This window comes from Molossus molossus, unplaced genomic scaffold (assembly GCF_014108415.1).
Source record: "Molossus molossus isolate mMolMol1 unplaced genomic scaffold, mMolMol1.p scaffold_m16_p_19, whole genome shotgun sequence".
Classification (NCBI taxonomy): Eukaryota; Metazoa; Chordata; class Mammalia; order Chiroptera; family Molossidae; genus Molossus; species Molossus molossus.
In genome coordinates this window covers 6480429-6504671 of record NW_023425354.1, presented here as the reverse complement: position 1 = coordinate 6504671, position 24243 = coordinate 6480429, and the positions used below count along the sequence as shown (strand labels likewise).

Sequence of the window (24243 nt, the reverse complement as noted above, 5' to 3'; positions counted from 1 at the left end):
CCCAGAACACCAGGTCCCACGCCAGGCCTCCCAGGGAACCGTGGAAAATCAACAGGGCCGAATGCCCGTCTGGAGCCAACATTCCACAGCCTGGCACCCTGGCCGGCCAACTCGGGTGGAGAAAACAGACTCGGGCCTTGGTTGGGAGAAGCTCACAGCAGTCTCCCGGCCAACTCAGCAGCGGGCCCTGGAGGGCTGGGGAGGGACCATCTGGAGCAGGGAGAGCGCCAACCGCCCGCACACCTTCCGGCTACATGCTGGATCCGAGCCTCTCGCTACCAGCTATTGGCGGCTGTAACCGTTAGCCTAAGATCAAGGCAACGCCCGGGTGGTCTCTGCTTCCTGGCACCACTGGCATGAACTTCCCGCTATCGAGAGGACTGGGGCTCGGCGACCCCAAGGAATTAACGAGGTGTCACTGGGATGTTCCGCGCCCCCATTAGCAGTGTTAGCCACTGCCACGCCCGACTACTTTCCGTGTCGGCTGTTCGCTGCTCGTGCGGGAGCAAAGAAGTCTGCTTAATGTCCCCACTTGAGCTGCCACGGGCCGTGGCCGACACGCACAGGCCTCCAGCACCTCGGACTGGCCCGGGAGCCTAGCAACGCGGAGCTGGCAGGGGCCGAGGGCTCCCGCGGGTAAGGGGAGCTGGGGAAGCAGGTGTCGCGGCGACTGAAACAGGAGCGTGCCCGGCAGCCCCCTGGAGCGACCTATCGCGCTCATCTCCTGATGGCTTTGGAAGTTCTCCTGATTGGATTTCAGGCTTGACGGGAGAGGCTGGTACGGTGACAGGAACTGCCAGGACCGCCATGGTGGCGGAGACAGGCCTTGCAGAGGCCGTTGAGGCCGCCGGGGGACAGTGGCCCCCTTCCGGGGCACTGGTCAGTGGGCTGCCTGGAGGGCATGGGCGTTTGCTCTACGTGACCTCAACTCTTCGCTCCTGTGGCTTCGTGAACAACCCTCCCCCTGAGCTGGTCCTCCCCGGCGCCAGGTGCTGTTCTCCGGGGCCTCTGGCTGTTCCTTCGCTAAGGGTGCCCCTCCCCGCTTCCCACCACACAGGCCGCTTCTGGCTTCACCCGCAGCAGCACGAGCACCATCGCGGGTGACAAGAGGCAGGAGGAGGGAGACAGTGAGGCGTGGACTCCCGCTGCTCAGGGGCAGCGGCTGGGCCAGGGCGGGTGTACCTGAAGGCCGGGCCTCTATGACGTAGCGGGTGACGGGCCCTTTGCCGGGGTCTCCGCTGGACCAGTGGATGGCGATGGCGGAGCTGTACCGCATGATGATGGGCACTCCAGGCGGTCCCGGGGCACCTGCAAATGCTCGCAGTGGGCAAGGGATGTGCGGAACGTCTCCCCGCGCTCCAGCAGGAGGCGCCGGCCGCACACCAGCCCGCCAGCCTCCCAAACCCTGTGCGTGGGAGGCGGAGTCGTGCACCTAAGACCAGGCCTGTTGAGCCTGCTGCCTTCTCCTCTGAGTCACCTACACCCCCCCCCCCAAATCCAAGTCCCAGGGCAGGCAGGGTCTCTGAGTGATGTCAGAAAGGCCCGCGGAGCAGACTCAGGAGACCCAGGTTTCTAGTCCAACCAGAACCGTTAGATGGGCAACCAATCAATTCTCGTAGCTCTCCGGTGCCTCAGTTTCCCCACCTGAAAAGACCTTTTGGAATGCAAGTCTTGAGGGGATGTCCTGGGGGCAGCAGAGGTGGGCATGACAATGGTGGAGCAGACCCCTGAGAGGAGGAGGTTGTTTTGGGGGCCGAGGGACCCCCTGAATCTCCCCCGGCCTGAAATCTGCGGCCGAAGCTGCGTTTGCTACGAGGCAAGGAGAGGCCGGGCTGCAGGAGGCCCCGGGCCTCTGCTGCTCTGCTCTGGTCGGAGCGGGGAGCGGCCAGCCCGGAGCCAGAGCGGCAGGGACTTCACTCCCACAGTGAGCGGAGTGAGCCGGCTTCGCCTGCCGCGGGTCTCGGACCCCTTCCGCCTGGGCTCCCCGCAGTGCGGGCCGGTGCCGGTCCTCTGGGGTCCCGCTGCCCCCGGGCCCCGACCCTGCGCGCTGTCTCCTGTTCCAAGTGCAGCCCTGCGGTCTCCGAGCCCGGCACACAGTAGGCGCTTCCTATGTGCTTGTGGGGCGACGGCAGGTGGCCCCTGTGGCCCCCACTGGAAACGGGCCGAGAGTCCAGCGTCAGGGGGACGCTCTCTGGGCTCAGGAGCTGGCAGGCTGGACCGGAGCCAGGCTCAGTAGTGAGCTTGGCAGCCACTGCCCATGCCCAGTCCTGACCCGGGACCTGGGAGGGCCCTGTTTCCTTCCTTCCCTGCCTGACGTGCGTGCTGCCTACCGCGCAGGGCGAGGCAGCTGAGGGTCAGCGTGAGGGACTCAGTCCCAGGGAGGTGTGAAGGGTGGGAGGAGCTTTCAGGACCCGTGTCCTCATTCTGCACAGGACAACGGGGGCGGGGCCCGGGGGATGAAATGCTTGTCTCCCTCTTCAGACTCCTCCCCTGCAGGGTGCAGCGTGGCCCTTCCCCAGAGGCCCCCTGTGCTTCCTCCCCCCACCCTGCCTGCAGGCCTGTTAGAACAGTCTGTCCTCCAGATGGTGGCTCCTGTCCCCTCGCCACCTGACCCCTCTTCCTGCGTTTGTTTCCCAGGAAAGCGCTCAGGTGAGCGGGCAGGGGGAGGGGCTGGGCACAGGTGCAGGCAGAGAGGGGCCCAGCAGCCAGCCAGCGTCTCTGCAGAGCCAAGTGGACACAGAGGGCCGGGAGGAGAAAGCAGAGCGGCCACCAGCCCAGCAGGGAGGACGAGTCCATGAGGCAGGTGAGCGGCCAGGACAGGCAGCCTCGCCGGCCAGCTCACCTGCCAGAGGCCAGCCTGGCCCGGTGCAGGGGTTATGGGAGGCCTCGTGCACACCTGGTGGGGGGCAGGGAGGACAGAGGGGTGCGGAGGACAGAAAAGTTTGGGATGGGCTGTGTTCTTTCTCAGGCAGGGAGGGACCGGAGGGGTGTGGGAGGGAGGTGGCTTTGTGTTCAGGACGGGAAGTCCTGTCCTGTCTGGTCGACGGGGACTTGGGAGAGCCAAGTCTTAACCACAGTGGGTGCCCTGAAAACTCCCCCAGCCCCGGAGTGGCCTCAAGAGGTGTCACAAACCCACCAAGTCATTCTTTCCTCTCTGGTCCCCAGTGCCCCCTGCCCCAGGCGGGTCACCTCTGCCTGGCTTCTGCCTTCCCCTCCCCCCAACCTTGCCAGCCTCCGTCAAGTCACCTCTGCCCAGGAAGGGGGCAGTTGGCAGGTGCCCCTCCTGCCTTATCTCAGGCAGAGTTCCCTCCTGCCCCTCCCCCCGCAGTGGCTCTCACAGGGGGTGCCAAGAGTCCCCCTCAGCTCTTGTTCACACGCACACTCCTGGGGTGGATGCCCAGAGACGCTGACTCCCTGGGGCCCAGGAACCTGCCCTTATCAAGAACCCCGCCGTTCTGCGGTAAGTGGCACCCTGAGACACACTGATGTCATGGGAGACCTGCCACAGCCCGCCACCTTCTCCACCTTCCTCAGCACCCCCCGGATCCCCCCATGTCTGCCCAGTGCTTCCCTACCTTCCCCCGGGCCCGTGGTGACGTTGGCTTCGATCTCGGGCCCATAGGTGAAGGTCTTGGCTCTAATGCGGAACCTGTAGGTCATGCCCTCTGCCAGGTCCTTCACCTTCAGCCACAGAGGGCTGTTCCCCTTCACGTCCACCGTCACGATCTTACTGACTCCTGGGGGGAGAGCAGAGGATGTGGGGGCTGCAGGGCAGGTGGGGGCTGGGGGAGGGGCAGCAGACACCTCCAGGGCCAAAGCCCTCGGGGCGGGCAGGGCTGGCACCCTCGGCCATGCGGTGTGTCTCAGCCGGTTTCTCAGGCCACAGTCCTACAGGCTGTTCTCATGGCTCAGTGAGCTTGAGGAAAGCTACTTCCGGCTGTCTACTAAATAGCCACAGGGTCCTGTGCATCTGAGGGGAAAACAACTCACCATCCTGTTTAACTTAACTATTGTACCTCAAACACATTTTATAGGCCGTTTCCGCTCCCCCACATCACATCCCACCAAACTGGAATTCCAAGGGTCATCTTTCAGGAGGTGCTTCTGTAATGACGGCACAGCTCAGAGGTGCAGGGGACACACCTGCAGCCACCGAGGACGACCCGAGCCCCAACACCTGAACCCCCACAGCCAGGATAGCCTGAGCTTGGCCTGGGCTTCTTTCTCCCTCTTATGCCGGCGAGATCCAGGAAGTCACACGGGGCCCCCTGTCAATGACACCCCAAACTGTGGCAACCAGAGGGGGGGCCTGGATGGTTTGCAAGAGGTGGAGGGTTGCGCTTTGAGTTTCACAGGCCCAAATCCCCGGCACGTCAGCCCCCCGAGGGCCAGGACGGGCGTTCAGCTCCCGTGTCCACCGAGCACGCTGCTCACCGCTGGGAGACGGGCCATATGGCCCGTGGGCTGTGCTCAGACCCCAGCTCTGGCCCCTACCCTGGCTTCACTGTGTTCTCCTGGGTGAGGTATCAATAGCATCTAAGGCCGACATGAGGTTAAGTGAAACAGCAGAGCCCCTGACCCGTGGTGGGTGTCCCCGTCTCCCCACTGAATAAACAGAGGGCTGAGTGACAGACAGGGGGTGCACAGGAGGTGCCTCCTGCAGGAATGAAGAGGCCTGTGGGGTGACCTGGGGACATGTCCCAGGACCCGGACCAGCAGCTCTGGGTGCCTGTTCCCTGACATTTCTGAGCAAACCCCTCATCTGCCTGGGCCTTGGATTTCACCACAGGAAAGGGGTCCTGGATCCTCACAAGGTCTTCTGACCTGAACCCAGGGCTGAGGCACCAACCAGGCGGTCCCCGCTAGCTGGGCCTTCTCAGAGCGGATGGAGCGTGCAGGGTGTGGGCTCAGCCACGGGGCCCGGACCACGCCGGACAGAGGAACCAAGTGTGCGACCGGCCCTGGGCAGGCCAGGCGGAGGCCACTGTGACGAGTGGGCAGCTCTCCTGCCCCCTGCGCTTCCTCCCTGTGACCTTGGAAGACATGGCCCTGTTCCGGGGCCCTGTACCTGACCACACCTCCCGGGGCTGCTCCCCGTTGGGTCCGAGCACCCAGCGCCTCTGCAGAACAGGAAGCTGTTGGCGCACAGGTAGCGGCAGAGAGAAGAGGGCCATTGTTCCCTGCGCTGACCCAGAACTGCCGGCGCCCAGCGTGCTCATGGCTCCGCCCCCTGATCTGGCCAGGCTGGGGTCAGGGAGGGGTCAGGGAGGGGTCAGGGAGGGGTCAGGAGGGGGAGCGGAGGCAGGCCCCTCCGGCCATGTCCCCGAGGCCCTGCTGAGCGGTGGAACTGGATGCAGCCCCTGGGAGCCCGGCTCCTTCCCGCCTGTCTGGCCTCACTGTCCTGGGGGAGCCCGGGAGCGAGCCAGGATCCCACCAGGGCCTGGAGGGGGGCTCTGAGGACAGCTCAGATTTATGGGGCTCGGGGTCTGAGCCAGACAACCTCCAGAGCAGGGTTTGTGACTTGAGGCTCACAGGAAACTGGGTACAATGCCCCCCAACCTTGGGTATCCTTCTGGGGAGACGATCTCGTCTTTCAGCAGGTTCTCGGGGGGTTCCTGACTCCATGAGAGACCAAGAAAGCCGAACTGAGAGTAAGGCTGAGGCCTAAGTTTGGGGGGGCATGCATGGGCCAGGAGCAGCAGGGGATCCCCACCTTCACAGGCTGACAGAGAGACCTGTCCAGTGAGGGTGCTCGCCCCCAGGGGTCCCTTCCTTTCCCCACCTGCCGTCCACTGACGGGGAAGAAGACATTTGAAAATTCAGTCCTGGGAGTCAGGACACTTGGACTGCTCTTCAGCTGTGCCCTCAACTTGTGTCACCTTGAAGCCCCCCTTCCCTTGTCGGGGCCTCAGTTTCCAAGCCGGGACACGCTCACCGCATGGACTGCAGTGACGGTGAGGGACCCCGGCTGGGAGACAGCCCCGCGCGGTGGGCTCAAGGAGCTGCCTGGGGTCCCCACTCACCATCCACGGGGGTGCAGGGCTCGTAGACCAGCCGGTAGCCTTCCAGGACACCGTTGGGGAACTGCGGGGCCCCCCAGGACACGTTCACTGAGGTCGTGGTCAGCTCGCTGAACTTGACCGAGCGGGGAGCACTAGGAGCTGAGGGGAGACAGCAGAGTTCTGTTCCCTCCTTGCCCGGACTTTCGACACCCCGTCGAGCTCCACGGAACCAGCAGGGGTGGTGGGGTCTGGGCTCTGGAAGGACGAGAAAGCAGGGCTCCGAGCGGGAAAGGGCGGAGGGTCGCCAGAGGTCATCGGATCCTCTCTGCTCCCCCACCGAACCACCGACCCTCGCTCTCCGGCCCGAGTCCACGGATTCTTTTCCCCGAAGCTGGAGAACTCGGGTTCCTCCTGCAAGGGGCCCACGCCCTAGGGTCCCACCCCAGGGTCTCGGCCAGGTCCCGGAGGGGAAGGCTGGGCGTCTGGGCCTCAGAGCATCAGGTGGGCACTGCCCAGAAGATGCCAGAACCTCACGCCAGGGCTCGCTGCCCAGGGACCACGCTGTCACGGCGCAGCCAGAGCCAGTCACACCCTTTGCAAGAGACGCTTTCCTGGCCTGAGGACCCGGGAGCAACCCAAAAACATGGGGGTGGGGGCTCTTGGGGGAGGACAGAGAGGACAGGAAGGAAGCATCAGCTGGGTAGCATCCCGAGCTGGCTCCGGCCGGAGGGTCCCGCTATTATTGTCGGGGCCCCCCCCGCCGAGCCGGAGCTAATCCCGACCCTGCTTCCGTCCAGCTCCGGGAGGGGCAGCGGCAGTGAGCAGTCTGCGGGAGGAAGGCGAGCTCAGGGGGCCTTTCCTGCCTCCGCCCGGCTAGGGGGACGTGGGACAGAACCCTGCCCTGCTGCGAGAGCGACAGACACGTCCGGGCTCCCAGGGGCTCACGTCGGCTGAGGACTCCGACAGAGAATGGTCAGGACAGGCGGGCGGACAGACCCTTGGGAGCTGGCGGAGGGCAAGGGTCTTCCTGGAGCCAGGGCTCGTCCCCGCAGAGAAACGGAGGCTGACTGCACGGAGGGTGGGGAGAGGCTCCCGGCACCAGGGCGAAGGCCTGTCTTCAGGGGACAGAGCTCCGATGGCTCAGGACAAGCTCAGAACCGGGAAACACCACTTCCCAGGCCCCACTGCTCATGATGTAGGGACGCCACCTGCCCTGCCCTCCCCAGAGCTCCCAGAAGGACCTGTGGTACCGCCTGGAAGTGACTCTGGACACACCACGGAGGCTGGCTCCGCACGCGTGGGCAGGGCCCGACCACCCCGCCTGCGCCGGCCCTGCCCGGCAGCCAGCTCCGGACAGCCTCCCTGCCTCCACCCCTCCATCAGCCTGTGTTTTGTGCAGCGGCCACAGAGATCTTTGGAAAACAAGCCGGATCCTGCTGCCCAGCTGCTGACCCGGCCGATGGCTTTCATCACACTTAGATAATCCCAGCTTCCTTCCAAGGCTGCCAGGCCCTCCCGAACACGACTCCCACGTCCGTGCCACCCCCCTGGCTTTCTCTCGGTCCCTCTAATCCCCTCCAGCTCCAGCCCTTGCACCTGCTCTTCCCCCTGGCCGGAACACCCCTCCCCCAGAACCTGCCACTCAAATGTCAGCTCAGAGGTCACCCCTCAGTGACGCCTCTGCAGGCAAACCTGCCCACAGCCACCTGCCCAGCCCTGGCTCTGCCCGGAGAGTCCTGGCACAGCCACCAGAGGTCACTTCATCTCTGTGCTGTTTGGGATCTGTCTCCTCCCTGGGGGGCTGGGGGCTGCAGTCCCCTTCACTGTCGTGGCCCCAGCCTCTAGCACCTGCGGGTGGGAACAGGCAGGGAGCACAGGTGGGCTGGCCACCGGCAAGGCAGGCTAAGGGGCAAGATGCAGGAGGACGGGAGGTCCGGGCTCTCCCCAAGGCTGCACGGAGACAGCGTGTCTTCTGAGCACCACGTCGGCCCCTCTTTGGGGGCCGTGCTCTCCCGCTCTGGAGGGTACCCACAGGGCCTGGGGACCCAGCCCGCTGTCTCAGCAGGCAGCTGTCTCCACTCCCCACAAGAGCCCCGAGGCCGGGCCAGGTGGCCCCTCATCCCTGCCCCAGGCTGACGCCCCTTCCCCTCCAGCGCCCTCCCCACCTGCTTGCTGGGTCTGGCCCGGGGTGGGCGTGCTCCGAGGCCCTTCCCCTGCGGCGTTGAAGGCGGCCACGCTGACCATGTAGGTGGTGTAGCCGGTCAGGTTCTTGAGCTTCACACCAGTCTCCGCCAGGAAAAGCGTCTTCACCCGCTCGGTGAGGTTCTGCCGGTGAGCCTCCCAGAAGTAGATCTGCAGACAGACGGCAGGGAGGGAAGGGGATGGACTACAGCCTCCTCCTGCCCCTGCCTGCCCCCGGGGCTCAGAGACACCGGCGTCCGAACCACCCAGACCCCTGACGCAGGTGTGTGACCCGGAAACTAGTGTAAGAGTGTGTTAGTAATCCTTCCAGAACCTTCCTTTCCACGAGGGCACGGCCCTGCTGTGTCGGCGGTGCTGGCGGCATGGAGCACAGCGTCAGCTTGCCAGCCCTCAGAACGGACTCACAGGAGGAATAAGCAGCTCCTGCCCGGGAGCTCAGTGCAGAGGGACCAGGGGTTCCCATCACCTGGGCACTCGTGAGGGGTGCAGGGTGTCAGGCGCACCAGGGACCTGCTCTATCAGCATCTCCACGGTGACAAGTCCCTTGGTGATTCACTGGCAACCACGTCTGCAAAGCCAGCTGCAGAGGCTGGCGGGCCTGCCGCTGAGCCTCAATGCACCACTGCCTGAGGCTGGGCCCCGCCAGTGACTCCCCAGAGTCCTACCAACAGCACGCCGCACGGAGCATTAGTGGGCATTTGTCGCCACCTGCTGGCAGAAGAGGTTTCTGCACACTCCTGGCTCAGTTTCTCGGTTTGCCTGGAGAAAGCTCACAGTCAGCAGGAGCCCCCACGTGTGAAGGGTGGTTAGGTCTTGTTCCTATGAAATCCTTGCTTTTCTCTTCCTTTCTTGTTTCTTACAGACTCTTCTGATGTGCGTAGGCGAGTAAGAGCTGAGGTAGTAATGGGGATACAACAGTAGGCAAAGTTCCTGCTGAATTTGGGGTACGGGGAAGGTCAAAGAAAATGCTAACATCTGGGTGGCATCAGCACAGAGATGGACGTGGGGAGTACGTCTGTGGGCCGAGGACTCCACACCGCTCGTCTCCAGCTCAGACCCTGTCTCTCGAACCCCACACACCCACCCACTCGGAGTCTCCACTGGGATGGGACTGGCTCCAGCCTCCCCCCACCGCCTTTGTCCCGTCCTCGTGTCCTTGTCGCTGCTCCGTCTCTCGCACTCCATGTTCGCGTTGTCGGCACAGTTTACCAGCTGTGCCTCCAAATGGAGCCAGAGAGCAAACCTGGTCACCATGCTTGTGCCCGGTCTCAGCCACTGCCACGTGTCACATGTGGCTTCCTCTTCGTGGATCTGTGCTCTCTCCGTGTCAGACTACTCTCTGCACAGCCGCCGGCACAGCCCTTCAAAGACCCAAGCCATCTGCGTCTCTCCGTCAGCTCCGAACTCTCCTTCAGAGAAGGGCTCTGGGCCATGCGGCCCCGGTCACTGCGCAGACCTCCCTCCCATCACGCTGCCCCTCGCTCACTCTGGGACACACAGGGCTCTTTGCTGGTCTTGGTCCACGCCGAGCACCCACTGGCCCCAGGACCTTTGCTCCTCTTCCCCCTCTATCCGAATGCTCTTCTTCCAGGTCCAAGTGATCCACCCTGTTCTTCGTTTTTGCTCAAGTGTCAGCTTCTCGTGAGGTCCTTCCCTAACAACCCTGTTCACACCGTCAAACCTCCCCCCGGATCTCTGTGCCTGTAACCCGCTTCATCTACCACCATCTGGGGCTGCTGTTTGCTCTGTACATCCCCGGTCTCCCTCCCCTACAATTTACACCCAGGTCGACCGAGAGCACCTCTGGGCAGAAAATAACTGCTCGACACCACGCGTCCTGGAAGGTGGTAGCCGCAGGATGTGCCTGCCCGTGTGCCCGGTTCAGCCTGACCCCGGGCAGGTCAGCTCCGCTGTGCTCCCTGGCTCACTCACGCGTCCTGGAAGGTGGTAGCCGCAGGACGTGCCTGCCCGTGTGCCCGGCTCAGCCTGACCCCGGGCAGGTCAGCTCCGCTGTGCTCACTGGCTCACTCACGTGTCCTGGAAGGTGGTAGCCGCAGGACGTGCCTGCCCGTGTGCCCGGCTCAGCCTGACCCCGGGCAGGTCAGCTCCGCTGTGCTCACTGGCGCGTGGCCCCGGTACCCGGTTAAATGCTGCTCGAAGTGGGTGTTAATCCGGGTCCGGGAGGTGGAAATTCCATTTCCCCAGGGAACGGCCACGGCGGCCGGGTTCCCCAGGGCTGGCAGACATCTGCGGGGGGCTCTCCGGAGACCGTGCACCCACACATTTCCTGGGCCTGTGCATTCACAGGAGCCGTCCACGCCTCGACCGTCCGGTGGCTGCCGCACTGCAGGCTCCTTCCTCCTCCCAAGGGAGGCGTATGCTCCGGTCACAGGATTTGGTTTTCCCAGCTGGTGCTCCTGGGCAAGGACTCCAGGGGTCACCCGTCCTTAGAGCTCCCTTGGCAAGACGTCTTTTCTCCTCTCCCGCCTCCTTCGGCCCAGATGGAGAGACGTCTATTCCGGATTCTGTCTCAACCAGCCGTGAGATGGAGTGAGCCCTGTCCCTTTGCGGAGACTCAGCTTCTGCCTGTGCAGTGGTGGCTGAGCTCGGCGACCGTGAGGCCCCTTGTGGCCCTCACACTGGCCACTGCCCTGGGCCACTCTGGAACAGCCGCCCACCAGCAGACACCAGCAGGAGACGGCTCCAAACACGGCCGAGGGCTGTGTCCGCCAGCCCCAGCCGAGGCCACGCGGCGTCGCCACCACTGTCTTCAGTTCCTCCAGTGCCTGTGTGCCCAGTGCTTCCCTCTGCCGCTGTGGAGTGACGGCCGGCACCCCCAGGGTCTGGCTCTCTGCCACCTGCTATTTCTGTGACCTGGCCACCTAACCTGGGCCTCGGTGTCCTCATCTACACAACGGGCACACACATTTATAATCTACCAGCTTTACAGGGCTTTCAAGGGCTCGGGGACCGTTAGAGACGAATGGAATCCCGTCACCACACGTGACACCGTCGCACACTTAGAAATCACTTTCAAATGGAAATTTCCAAGTCTAGACAGCGGTCCGTGGCTACGGGCCATCCCATCAGCATCTAGGTGACTGGAGATGGCCCACAGCCACGTGGCAGGTCTGATGTTGGCTCGGGAGCTGGGGGCTGGGCGGGGGTGGGCCCTGGGACGTGGGAGAAGCCGAGGTTCTGCTGGAGTTCCCGAGTCTGAGCTCAGCCTGCCCACAGGCCGTGGCAGAGGCGGGGGTACTCTTGTTCCGGCTGCACGCTCCTTCTGCAGACTGTGTACGAACAGCCGAGGGGCAGCTGTACACCTGGGGCCTCGCTCAACACCTCCGGTGGGTCACTCCCAACCCCAGCCTGGTCCTTTAGGCCTCTGGACCCTCTTCTTGGCCAGAGCGCCCTGTACCTACCTTGTAGCCCTGGATGTCTCCATTCTGGCTCTCCAGCGGCGGGGGCTCCCATGTCACGTCCAGCTGTGTGGCCGTGGGGCCGTGGACAGCCACGCTGCGGGGCGCCATCGTGGGCACTGGAGGTCATGAGGGGTGGTGAGTGTGTGGTGCCAGCGGGCTGCAGGGAGGAGGGGCTGGGCTGGGCTCTGCGAGGTGGGAAAGGGGTGCTCACCTGCCTCCCCCACGAAGACCTCCTGCGGGGGACTCAAGGGCCCCTCGCCCGCCGCGTTGTACACGGTCATCCGGATCTCGTAGCGCCGGTGCTTGTTCAGGTCTGGTGGGCGAGAGTGGGGGAGGGGAGAGACACACAGAGGTCACAGTCCTGCACGGACAGGGCCAGCGTGGAGGAGAGGCAGAGGGGAGCCTGGGATGAGGCACCCCTGGGATGCTAGTCCCCGTGGGAGGTTCAGGAAAGAATAGGTAAGAGGAGGGGTGGCCGGCGGGGCCTCCACCTGCAACCTGGGGACCTGGACACAGATGGTGCTGGTTGGCCTCCCGGCCCAGGGTGGCCCTATGGCACGCTTTTCAGACTGGAAGGGGCACTATTAATATTTACGTTGGGACACTGGTGTGAACCAAGACTGTCCCGAGCATACTGGGGCACAGGTCACTCTTCCTTGCCTGTCCCGGGCACACAAGGGCACAGGTGTGCGGGCCACCGGTTGAGGAAGGAAGGAGAGGGACAGTTTAGTCTCCCAAAGTGTGGGGCCCCTGGCCCAAGGCCCTGGCCTTCGGGAGAACCACAGCCGGGACTGGAGAAACAGAGCAAGGGCCGGCGGTGCATCCGGCAGGAATGTTCCCCGGTCCCTGGGCCTGAAGACAGAGCGGCGCTGAAAGTTCCTTTGATGGGCCAGACGGGGCGTGGCGATGTGGCCGCTGCCCAGCCAACGGCCGGACCAACAGCTCCTATCATGAGCTCGCCATCCCCTGCCCGGCGCACAAGACCAGAGCCGCTTGCTCTCCCATTGCGCGCCCGACGGACGGTGGCCCGGAGGGCAGCTTCCCTGGTGACCCCACATTTCTGTGTGTTTTGGGAAATTCACTGTTGAGGGTGGCCCCGTTCCTGAAGTAGCCTGAAGTGGGCGTCCTCGGAGGCCCCGCTCCCCACCCCTGCGGAGGGCGTGGGCCCCGACAGCCACCATGCAGACTTACTGTCCAGCTCGTACTGGGTGAGGCTGGGCCGGCTCAGGTTCCGCATGGAGAACAAGGCTACCGGGTGGGGAGGCGCAGGGGCCAGAGGGAGACAGCAGACAGGAGGTTAGTACACGCCCCCCACAAAGACCCCAACGAGGAGGTGGGGCGGAGAGAGGGAGGGGGTTCTGGGTTCCCGGTGCCAAGTTAGGGGTCAGGGCAGGAGTGGGGGAGGAGGCAGCCCCCAGGGCAGTGCTGTCCCTACCCCGACATGTGCTGGTCTGAGGTCACAGGGTGACCCCTTGGAGCTCAGCACCCCTGGGGACAGCGCTGGAGACCCTCACCCCAACTTGCTCCTTTGCCTAAGCGTCTGCGGAACCACCATGAGGCAGTGATTGTGAATTTCCTTGTGTGAACCGGAAACTATTTTCCTACCAGGAAACAGGACTGTATACACACAAGCAATATACAATCACAACAAGGGGTGGGGGTGCGGAGAGAGAAACTGAAGACCTTATACGCATAGAGCATAACCAATGGACACGGCAACAGTGGGGTGAACCGGGGGAGGGGGAGGAAGAGTCATGGGGAAAAAGGAGGGTCAGCCGTAATACTTTCCGCGATAAAGATAAATTAAAAAAATCACAAGCACTGGCACGTGTCCGCAAACTAAATGAAATAACGCAAGCTGCTGGATGCTACTTCCGAGTTTTGCTATTAATGTGCCTTTGCTACACGTTTACAGACAAGGACACAGGTTTAAGGGACTTGCGGAGGAGAGATCAAAGTGGAGAGGCTCTTAAACAGCTCCAACCCTCCTGCTAGTCTCTGTTTGGTGAGCGGTCCCACGCCCACCCAGGCCCCCAGACCCTCGGGACGCCTCCTTCTCCCCCTGGCCTCTGGCCCCCACGAGTCAGTCATGGAGCCCAGAGCACATCAGCTCCGCGACCGGCCCGCAGTCCTGTCTCAAGCCGGCCACCTGGCTCCCGCTCACGCCCCTCCTGCATTAGCTTCTCACTGGCTTTCCTGCCTCTGACCCATCACCAGCCACCATGCTGCCAAAAAACCCTGCTAACCCCCAAATGCAACAGGTCACTCCCTGCAACTCTCCCTCCTCTACCACAGGGAGGCTGGATTTGAGGACCCCAGAGAAGAACAGGGAACTCCCCAGGAACCAGAGGGGCCAGACTGCTACCCTTGGGAAGTGACCAGGCTTGGCCTTTGGTCCTCCTTCCCACCTCAGGCCCTTTGCACATGCTGGGCTCGCTCTTTCCCTTTGGACTGGTTGACGTGGAATCATCCATTGGTCTTCAACCCCCGGGAAGCCTTCCCGACATGGGCTTAGGTCTCCTGGACACCCCCACCCACCCATCCTTCGGGCTCCAAGAAGGCAGGGAGGGACCCTGTTCGTTTCGATCGCTGTGTCTGGGGCACGTGGAAGTTACTCAGTACTGGCTCAGGGACGGAAGGGGGCAGGGGTGAGAGGCACACACAGGGTGGATGGCAGGGTTTCGGGTCAGGAGTGATTCCAGGAAGCTGAGAGTTTCAGGCAGGCAGGTCAGTGTGCCCATGCCCCTCCTCTGAGTCCCGCAGAGTGTCACTCACGGGTCAGCTCTGTCCACTTGGCGCCCGGGTTGTTGATGCCACGAAGCGTGAAGCCCCTCAGCCCCTCATACAGCAGCTCCCGGTACCGGATCCGGAAGCCCAGGAGGATGCCATTGATCTTGCTCTCTGCTGGTGGCTGCGGGGGAAGGGAGAGGGGAATGAGAGGGGCGGGGCCTCTGCAGTTCCCGCCACGCCCCCCCCTCTGCTCCTGGCTCCCCATCCTGCCTCCTGGGGCCACAGAGCAGAGCCTGAGTCTCAACCAGGAAAAGGAATCAAAATGACGTAGAGTCTTTTTAATTCACAAAGCATTTCCAACAAGGTTATTTCATCCTTGCAGCATTCCCTGGAGACAAGGAAGCACAGGCATCACCATGCTATCCTATTGAACAGAGCAGAACAGCTCAGAGATGCCAAGGAACTCGGCCAAGGTCACACAGCATCCTTGGGGCCTGACCCTGGCTCTGCCTAGGAACCCCCTGAAGGATCGCCAGCTGCCCTGAGCCTCTGAGCCCTCTGCCTGCGACCAGACCCACATCTCCCGGGGGTTCCTGGGAGCCAAGTCCTCTCCCTGCTCTTAGGTCAGAAGGAGGACAGGTGTGCCCGTCTGTGCTGTTCCCTCCTGCCTTGGCTGTTTCTCCTTTGCTTTCTGCTCCCGTCCACAGCTGAGCAGCACAGGCTTCTGGAGAAGGCGAAAGCTACCACTTAGGATCCTCTCTTAAAAATCTGCTGGAACCATTCAGCCTTTCATTGGATCCTTGACTGCGTCCCCAGTGGCTCCTGGCACCTCCTGCCCCCTTGCCACCATTGCCCTGATCTGCTCCGGGTTCTCCTGGCTCCCAGCTGTACCAGGTCACCCTCCTCCACGGGGCCTTAGGCTGGGTAAGGGCTCTGGTATCCCTCCCTGTTCTCTCCTCAAGGACTTCCCCTTCGGGGGGCTGCAGGCAGACAAAGGTTGGTGCCTGGCCCCGCCTGCTGGGCCATACCTGCCATCGGATAAGCACGGAGGTGGTGGTGTGGGGTGTCACCGAGATGATGGTGGGCGCGTCATCGGGGGCTGGGGAGAGAGGCAGACAGGTGAGCCTTGTGGGCATTGACTTAGGCCCCCTGGGAGGCCACAGGGACCAGAGTCTGAGGACACTGAACTGTGGGTAGCTCCATCTTAAGACACCCTCCACGCCCACCCCAACTTCTGCAGAACAAAGAACCAGGGTGAAGGGAAAGAGGGGCTGGGACCTTGACGACAGCCCAAACCCAAGAGCTCAGAGCCCTCCCTCTGCTCCTGGGGCACAGGCCTCTTCCGCTGCCCCCGAGGCTCCCCCACTCCTATTCACTGGTTTTCTGGGGTCGACCACCGTGGGCACTGACCGGCCTGCAGGGTGGTCAGTGGTTCCGACTCCTCGCTGAACTCACTGTCCCCAATGTCATTGGTTGCCTTCACTCGGAACTTGTAGGACGTGAAGGGCTTGAGCCTGTAGGGGAAACCGGGTCCAATGAGCAGAGGTATTCCCTGCCCGGGGCAGGGGCAGGCGTGCGGATCCAATCCATTGCGTGGACAGGACCGCTGAGGCCGCGAAAGTCCATTCCACAGGAAAATAGGGGCCAGACCCTGGGGTCCTGAGCGCCCAGGCCAACCCTAGACCATGCCAGCTTAGATGTGGCATGCATCATAAGCCATAGGTTCCCAGGAGGACAGGCCCCAGGAGGACAGGTCCCAGGAGGACAGGCCCCAGGAGGACAGGTCCCAGGAGGACAGGCCCCAGGAGGACAGGCCCCAGGAGGACAGGCCCCCAGGAGGACAGGCCCCCAGGAGGACAGGCCCCAGGAGGACAGGCCCCCAGGAGGACAGGCCCCAGGAGGACAGGTCCCAGGAGGACAGGCCCCAGGAGGACAGGTCCCAGGAGGACAGGCCCCAGGAGGACAGGTCCCAGGAGGACAGGCCCCAGGAGGACAGGTCCCAGGAGGACAGGTCCCAGGAGGACAGGCCCCAGGAGGACAGGCCCCAGGAGGACAGGTCCCAGGAGGACAGGCCCCAGGAGGACAGGTCCCAGGAGGACAGGTCCCAGGAGGACAGGCCCCAGGAGGACAGGTCCCAGGAGGACAGGCCCCCTAGGAGGACAGGTCTCAGGAGGAAAGGTCTGCACACTTCCTGCCCCAGGGAACATGCCACTGTAAAAGCCCCCACAACTCCTGCAGGAACTGCCACTCTCTTCTGAACTCAGTACATTTGGGAAGGGTTGAGATTCTCAAGGGTGAACCCCACTTCATCTCTCTCAGCCTCATTTCCTCTCCAGGCCCACGGCTTCCGTTTTGATTTATCGGGGGTGGAGGGCGAGGAGGAGAGAACTGCTCAGAACTCTTGGTCGCATCAACTGGAACAGAAAAATACGACCCACGAGGAATTCAATTGAGGCCAGAATTTAGAGCGAAGCCCCACTCCGCTGTCGGAGAGGAGGCTGGAGATGCCGGCTGCGGGGAGGAGCTAATGAAGGATGGTGAGCAGTCACTTGGGGGCTGCTGGGCTCCAGAGACAGATCATTAAGAGGCAGCTGGACCGGGGCTCCAGAGAGGAGGGCGGTTGGAACAGCTGCAGGCTGCGCAAGCTCGGGCTGCGGTCCGGGGGTGGAATGCAGGAGAGAGGGGTGGGCGCCCCGGTGTCCGAGGCCCTGCCCAGCGCTGTCCAGGGTGGGGGGCGGGGCGGACATGCCGGCACTCACCCGTCCAGCACGAAGGCCGAGGCGTTGTGGCTCACCGCGGTGGACTGCAGCGCCCACCTGCCGCTGGGCAGCTCGCGGGCCTGGACGGTGTAGTAGCGCACGGGGGACAGCCCGTCGCTGCCCGGCTCCCAGGACAGCAGCACGCTGCGCGCCTTCACGTCCTCCTGCCGCACCGCCGGCTTGCTGGGGGGCTGCGGGCGGTCTGCAGGTGGAGGAACAGGGGAGCCCACAAGGGGGCGCTTTCTCAGGGGGGCGGAGGTGCTCTGGGCTCAGGCCTGATGGCCCTGTCCCATCCCAACAGTCCGCACCCGGGCGGCTCCTAGTCAGCCACCAGCCTTCAGGCTGCCAGAGGCCCAGGTGCCCGGAATGTACCCTCCCCAGGACGGCCCAGCTCGAGGCGGAGAGAGAAGGTACAGATACCAGCCCCTGTTCCCTGCCTGCCACGGTGCTGAGTGGGACAGGCTGTTCCCTCTGTGGGCCACTGCTCCACGCTCTGCCAGAGCACGGCCCCTCCTCACAGCCCCCGCCCTACCCCGGGCTTCTGGGCCTCAGCACCGTGGCAGGCGGGGTGCGGGATTCTCTGCTCAGGGGTTTGTCCTGGGCACCGTGGGGTGCGTGGGAGCATCTGGTCCTGGCCTCTGTCCACTGGCTGCCAGCAGCACCCCTCCCACTGTGACAACCCGAGTGCCTGTGGACACTGCCCCATGTCCCCCGGGGGCACAGCGGCCCCAGCCGAGAACCCTCGCTGTTCTGGGTTTCCCTGGGAACGTTATGTGATAGATCATATTCACAGGAATGAATGCGGGTCTCCGGTCTGCTTCTGCACGGCCCAGCCCTGGGTGGGCGCTGGGGCTGTCATCTGTCCACCCTACTGCATGGTCTCAGGAGAGGTCTCAGCAGCCTGCCCTGCAGCCCTGGGAGCTGGGGCAGAGCGGGGTCCTCGGGGGAGCTCCCAGCTCAGCTCTGGGATTCCACTAGAGCCCTCGCCGACCTCGACAGCCGGGCACGTGAACCCACTTTCCAATCCAGACCAGGGCAAGGCGACGAGCTGATCCCAGCCGCCCCCTGGGAGAGGATCTGAACACCTGGGTTGGGCAGGGGCCCCCTCGGCTGCCCTTTAGGCCTCCCCAGCCCCAGTGGGTGGTCACCTCTCTTCTCGGTGGTCACCACCAAGGCCTCGGCGGCCTCTCCCCAGCCCTTGCGAGTCTGGGCGGTGATGCGGAACAGGTAGACGGACTCGGGCTTGAGGCCGGTGGCGGTGTACTGGCGGGCGCTGGGCGCAAGCACTTCTACAGTGGCCGTGTTGGCCATGGTGGCGTTGAGCCGGTGTGTGATCTGGTAAGCTGGGGGGAAGGAAGGTCGTGAGCGTGCTGAGAAGAAGGGCCAGCTGTGCCCAGGGCCCCGAGAAAGGGCCTCCTTCCTCGGCCACCACGATGTCTGCAGGGAGGCCACCTTGGCTGTGGTCCATCTGCGTGAAGCCCTCTTGGTCACTCTGTGCCCTCAGCTGCCACCTGGGGAGTGTGACTGTGGGGGGCACAGGCAGGTGCTCTATACACAGTGTCTGTGACCCCTTAACAGCCCCAGGAGAGGAAAGAGAAACTCAGAGAGGCCAGGCCAGTGGCTCAGAAGTCACAGCTGGGATCCCGCCCAGGTCTCTCTAGGGTCCATGCACTGCCCGTCCGTCTCCAGCTGCCTCCCGGGCTTTCACCTGGGCAGGTGCTGCAGGATGTCAGGGCTGAGAGCTTGGGCCAGGCACAGGGCGTCCGACCCTTTGTTCTACAGGTGAGGGGCTGAGGCCGTGGCGGGAAGTGATGTGCTCATTTCCACCCCACGAGTCTTCTCCCGGGGGCCTGTGCGTGTGTGTGTGTGTTGGGGGAGGAACCGGAACCTGAAATGACGCATCTGACCTGCACCATCCTCCCTCCAGGTGTCAGCTCCTGTTTCCCACCTGTGAGTGAGGCTTTGCGGAGGCAGCCAGGGCTCCCTCACCTGGTCACAATTGGGAACAGCAGCTGAGGTTTACCAGATGGCCACTGCGCTGGGGCTCTGGAATTCTTGGGGTCTAAAGCTAACCAGCGAGCCCTGACGGTGCCCTCGGGCGGATCATCTCCCGTGGGAGAGTCACGACTCAGCTCTGTTCCCGAGGACACAGGAGCACCTCCTGGCCTAGTTTTCCTCCTGCCAATACCGAATTTGCATCCTTCACACCTTCTACCTCCCTCCCGTAGCCAGGGCACGGAAGGGTACAGGCTTACCGAGAATGATGCCATTGGGGGCCGCGGGGGGCAGCCAGATCAGCCGCACCGACGTGGTCCTCACCTCTGGGAACAGGATGCCCATGGGTGGTCCCGGGACTGGAGGGACAGAGGAGTGGGTGACTGAGTGCAGCCCTGAGCCCAGGTCAGCCCGCAGAGCCGCCTGGTGGGTGGCACTCAGCTCAACATTTGTGGGGCGCCACTCTGTGCCTGGCACCGCGTCCTCACACAGGGTCCTCACACGACATGCTATCATTCTACCCTCGAACGAGGGAGGAGTTGGCGGGACCAGAAGAAGCTAAGGCTCCGGGCCTTCAGCTCGGAGTCTGTGGACAGGTGACAGATTTCACGCCCTCAGAGCTGGGCTGGGGTGGGGGTGGGGCTGTGCTGTAGAAGGTACCACTCTGACGCCCTGCCCCCCTGGGGCGAAGCAGCCGAGCGGTAAGAGGACAGGCCCACCCTGCTCTCTAGACCTCACTCTGGAATCCTGGGATCCTGAAATCCCCTGCCCAGACGGTCCCAAGCAGGCGTCCAGGGTCTGCGCGGGCCTGTTCCCTAGGTTCACACCTCTAGACGTAAACCTCCGGACTGAGAGACGGCCAAGGGTGTGCTCTGGGTGTGTGGATGGAGACTGAACGACATGGGCTGGAGGGGAGGACAGGAGAAACCCTGGGGGGGGGGGGGCGGAACCCTTCCTGCGGCGCCTCATTCCAACACGGTCAGGCTTCTGAACTTGACCTTCCAGGTCATAGGAGGGTATGTTTGTCAAGGTAGGAGGACAGAGCATATTTAATTTAACAGCTCGTTAGCTTGCTTTATCCCTTCAGACCACACCGTCACACGGTGTTTGGGCTCCCTTCTGCGTCTTGCCTGGACCCCACAGATGTCTGCAAGGGCAGTCTGAGTGCAGGCGGGGAAGAGGGAGGGGCAGAGGAACTTCTGCAAACAGGCTCGTGCCCAGGAAAAGTCAGACCTTTCCCTGGCACAGACCTCGACTCGGAGGAGAACCTCCCAGAGCAAACTGGAAATCCAAACGGGCACGGAGTCTCCATTCTGGACGCTGGTCCCAGAGAGAGAGCATCAGAGGTCAGACTGCCGTGTGGCCCTTTCTTCCTCAGGGACGCACGGTCTGTGAGCAGCATCTCCTCGCAGTGGGGTTGGTGGCCCTCAGTGGCTGGCCTCTCACAGGAACAGAGCGTGACCCCAGGGTGCGGGCGGCGGGGCTGGGACTCACCGTCATCCAGCGTCCGCTCCAGGATGGGAGGGTGGCTGGGGCTGCCGTCCCCGACGCGCGTGAAGGCCAGCACCTGGACCTCGTAGAGCACGTACTTGCCCAGGCCCGTGAGCTGGGCGCTGAGGGACGAGTTCCCTTCTGCCAGCCAGACCCGGGGCTGGGAGTCCGAGTCCTTTTCCTTATATATCACCTGTCGGAGCCCAGCGCAGGGTGAGGGCCTCGGCCGGGGTCTGCCCGGCCAGCCCTTCTCCTAAGTCCCTTCCCCAGGAGCTGAGGGGCGGACGGGACAGGGAGACCCGGGTTCCTTGGAGTGGCTTGGCCCCAGGGAGGCACGGGGAACACGAAAGCCAGTGTTCCGGGAGGGCGGGGACACAAACACCCACTCAGCCATGTCGCTGGGAGGTTCCTTAGAGAGCATCCAGGTAGGAAAACCGGCCCAGAGAGGGCATGTGCCTTGCTCAAGGTCACACAGCCAGTAGTGGCAGAGCTGGGACCTCAAGTCACACTTGCTGACGTCCAGGCCAGGGCTGGACTCTGTGGGTAGGCTCGGCTTTGGGGAGGAATTCCAGAAGATAATGGAAACTGAAGCTGGGCCCATCGGTGCGGGAGCGAGGCTTGGGACACCCGTGGCCTCCAGGGGGAGCTAGAGCAGCCCAAGGACCCGTGCCTTCACTGGACGCCTCCCCACCCCTGAGAGAGGACTCTGGTGGCTGCGATGACCAGAGGATGGCAAGCCAGACAGATCCCCGGTGCCCACTCTAGAGGCAGAGACCCAGGGAGTCACCAGGACAGGGCCTTGGATGGGGAAGCCGGACCAGAGCCGCAGCTCCTCCCGCCCTCAGACCCACGCACCTTGTAGCCCAGCACGCGCCCGTTGCGGTCGGCCTCGGGGACAGCGTCCCAGCGCACCAGCATGCTGCTGGAGGTGGTGGCCAGCGCGGACACGTTGGTGGGGCCAGAGGATGGCACTGGGGGAGAAAGGGAGTGAAGAGAAGGACGTCAGGACCCAATGTGGACTCCACAGTGGACAGGAGTGGGATCTGGGGGAGAAAACGGGCACGGTCCCCAAACAGAGAAGCTGCCTGCTGTGACCCCCTTTGGCTCTGGCGCGGCACAGATGTGGTTTCTTTTCAGATTCGCCCTCCTCATCCTCTGCTCAGGATGAGCCTGCATCTCCCACCGGCACCGCAGTGAGGGGCGTGGCAGGAGCCAGGCTGGGGAGGGACCCATCATTTAGTGTTTTTTTTATCCTCACCCAAGGACATTTTTACATTCATCTTCAGATAGAGCGGGAGGGAGAGAGGGAGGAAGAGAGAAACATCGATGTGAGAGAGACACATGGACTGGTTGCCACCCACACAACCTCAACCAGGACCAGGGACAAACGGCAACCGAGGTACATGCCCTTAGCGGGAACTGAACCCAGGACTCTCCGGTCCGCGGGCTGATGCTCTAACTGCTGAGCCAAACCGGCCAGGGCGGGACCTGTCATTTAAAAGGTGCCAGGGACTTGGCTGGTTTGGCTCAGCGGTTAGAGTGTCCGCCTGCGGGCCAGAGAGACCCGGGTTCGGTTCCCGCTAAGGGCATGTACCTCGGTTGCAGTTTGTCCCCGGTCCTGGTCGGTTGTGCGGGTGGCAGCCACTCGATGTGTTCCTATCACATCGATGTTTCTCTCTCTCTCTCTGTTCCTCTCTCTCCCTCCCACTCTACCTGAACAAAAAATGGAAAAATGTCCTCGGGTGAGGATAAAAAAATAAAAAATAAAAAAATAAAAAAATAAAAGGTGCCAGGGAAGAGCCACAGTGAGGGTTGCCTGTAGGCTGGGACTCATATTCTCTGGGTGAGCCCTTGCCAGGCCCCTATGAAGCCCAACCCCACACCCAAGGCTCCTTCAGGCACCCCCGGTATCAGAGTTCAGGTGCGGGTGTAGAGGTGGGGACCGTGGGCACCGTGTGAGCCGTGGACAGGCAACACTCAGGGCTCTGCTGGGACCTGAGCACAAACAACCTTTGTGCCTGTGGAAGCCCCTGAGGGCGGAGAGACAGAGGCGGGAGTCCCGGCCACAGGAGTCCCGGCCACAGGCACGGGAGTCGCGGGGCGGCTGGCTCGGGGGGCAGTACCTGACTCCCGCGTCCTGCCCATCACCATCTGGCTCCAGGGCCCGCTCCCGATGGCGTTGAAGGCCTGGACCTGGACGCGGTACTCCGTCCACTCCTCCAGGTCCTCGATGGTGTACTCGCGCTCCACGCGGTCCTGGACCACGTGGCTCAGCACCTTGCCGCGGCCGTCTGCCCGGCTGTACTTAATCTTGTAGCCCACCGACTCGGGGTTCCCGTTGTATTCCATCTCCGGGAGAGGCTGCGGGAGAGCGGGAGTGAGGCAGAAACGCGGTGAGGCCAGGCCCACCCTGTGTGCAAAGAACTGCCTGGCTTGTGCCCCCTCTTCCAGGGAGCCTTCCGGATTACTCCACCCGCTGTCCAGCCTGGGTGTGGCTTAGATTCTGGAACTGTGTTTCTGATGCCCCCGTCTCCCTCTCTCCATGCCAGGCCCCAAGGAGAGGCAGTATACATTCTTGATTGTGCATGTGATGAATTTACCACCCTGCCAAGGCAGCCAGACCCAGGAGGCACACCCACCGAGGCTGTCTGTCCAAGGCGCTTGGGCACTGGCTGTCTACCACTCAGGCTGCCAACTCGTACTCATTTACTGCCTACAGCACGCCTGGTCTCAGCTCACGCCTGCCTCGGGGAAGGCAGCGTGGGGGGACGGCGCCCGTGCATGGATGGGGCGCCAGTCACTGTTGGGAAGTCCTTCCGCCCAGCAAGCCTCAGTCTCTCCTGCTGCATTTTCAGTCTCTTTCTTCTTGTCTGAGTCTCAGTGAGGAGGAAAGAGGTATTCCTTTCCTGGGTCTTTTGATTAGGCTGGTGGGACCGTGGTCTCCAGCTCAGGGTCGCTCGGGTAAACTTGGGCAATCCTGACAGGGGTGAAGGCGTGTGCACACTGGGGAGCCTGTGATCCGAAGCAGGCTGACCTGGAGATTCTCCTTTGAAGGTGGCAGAGTTGGAGCTGGGGAGCCCTCACCCCTCTTTCTGCTCTCCCACAGGCTCCAGAGAAAAGCTGCCCAGGCCCCCCACAATCTAATCCACTTCCCCCGTTCCTCAGCCTCACTCCCTTCCTACGTCCCCCTCCTGCGCCTGGCCCCTGGACACTCAGGGAGGCAGACCCGAGACCATTACACAGCGATCAGTGGGCGGCTGCGCGCACCCCACCTCCTGCCAGGGGAAGGTGAGAGGCTGTGCACCACTAAGCAGAGTCGGGGAGCCGCCTTTTATTCCCTCCACCTGCCGAGTATCAGCGTCTTTAGCCTTTTAGTATCTGGGAACTTTGAAGTGAGCGGCGGGAGGTGGGGGGGCAGCCTGGAGCGGAGCCTGGGCGAGAAGGCCGGAAAGGCCGGCGTGATAGAAGGCTGGCTGAGCCCGGGCTGGGCCAAGGACAGCTCTGCTCCCCGCTGCCACCCTGGGAGAGGACTCATAATTAGCAGCGACCATTTGTCCGGGGCTGGCGGTGCACTAGCTCCTTTGATCAGCCTGCCCACACACGTGCATGGCTTTCCGTAAACCCACCCGCAGGGCAGCACTG

The 24243-nt window shown here is 63.2% G+C and overlaps 1 protein-coding gene across 1 annotated transcript in view; it reads right to left on the bottom strand.

The window, feature by feature from the left end:
• SDK2 (sidekick cell adhesion molecule 2) overlaps positions 1-24243 on the bottom strand; it is a 237562-nt gene that overhangs the window by 16721 nt on the left and 196598 nt on the right. The window contains exons 25-40 of the mRNA XM_036268767.1: positions 22725-22962; positions 21457-21572; positions 20605-20794; positions 19371-19469; positions 18264-18458; positions 17116-17317; positions 15767-15870; positions 15385-15455; positions 14402-14537; positions 12818-12874; positions 11838-11939; positions 11627-11742; positions 8168-8354; positions 6024-6161; positions 3576-3737; positions 1183-1308 (exon numbers count right to left, since the gene is read on the bottom strand). Coding sequence (XP_036124660.1) covers positions 1183-1308; positions 3576-3737; positions 6024-6161; positions 8168-8354; positions 11627-11742; positions 11838-11939; positions 12818-12874; positions 14402-14537; positions 15385-15455; positions 15767-15870; positions 17116-17317; positions 18264-18458; positions 19371-19469; positions 20605-20794; positions 21457-21572; positions 22725-22962 — 2239 coding nt within the window. The remainder of the gene's footprint in view (positions 1-1182; positions 1309-3575; positions 3738-6023; positions 6162-8167; positions 8355-11626; positions 11743-11837; positions 11940-12817; positions 12875-14401; positions 14538-15384; positions 15456-15766; positions 15871-17115; positions 17318-18263; positions 18459-19370; positions 19470-20604; positions 20795-21456; positions 21573-22724; positions 22963-24243) is intronic.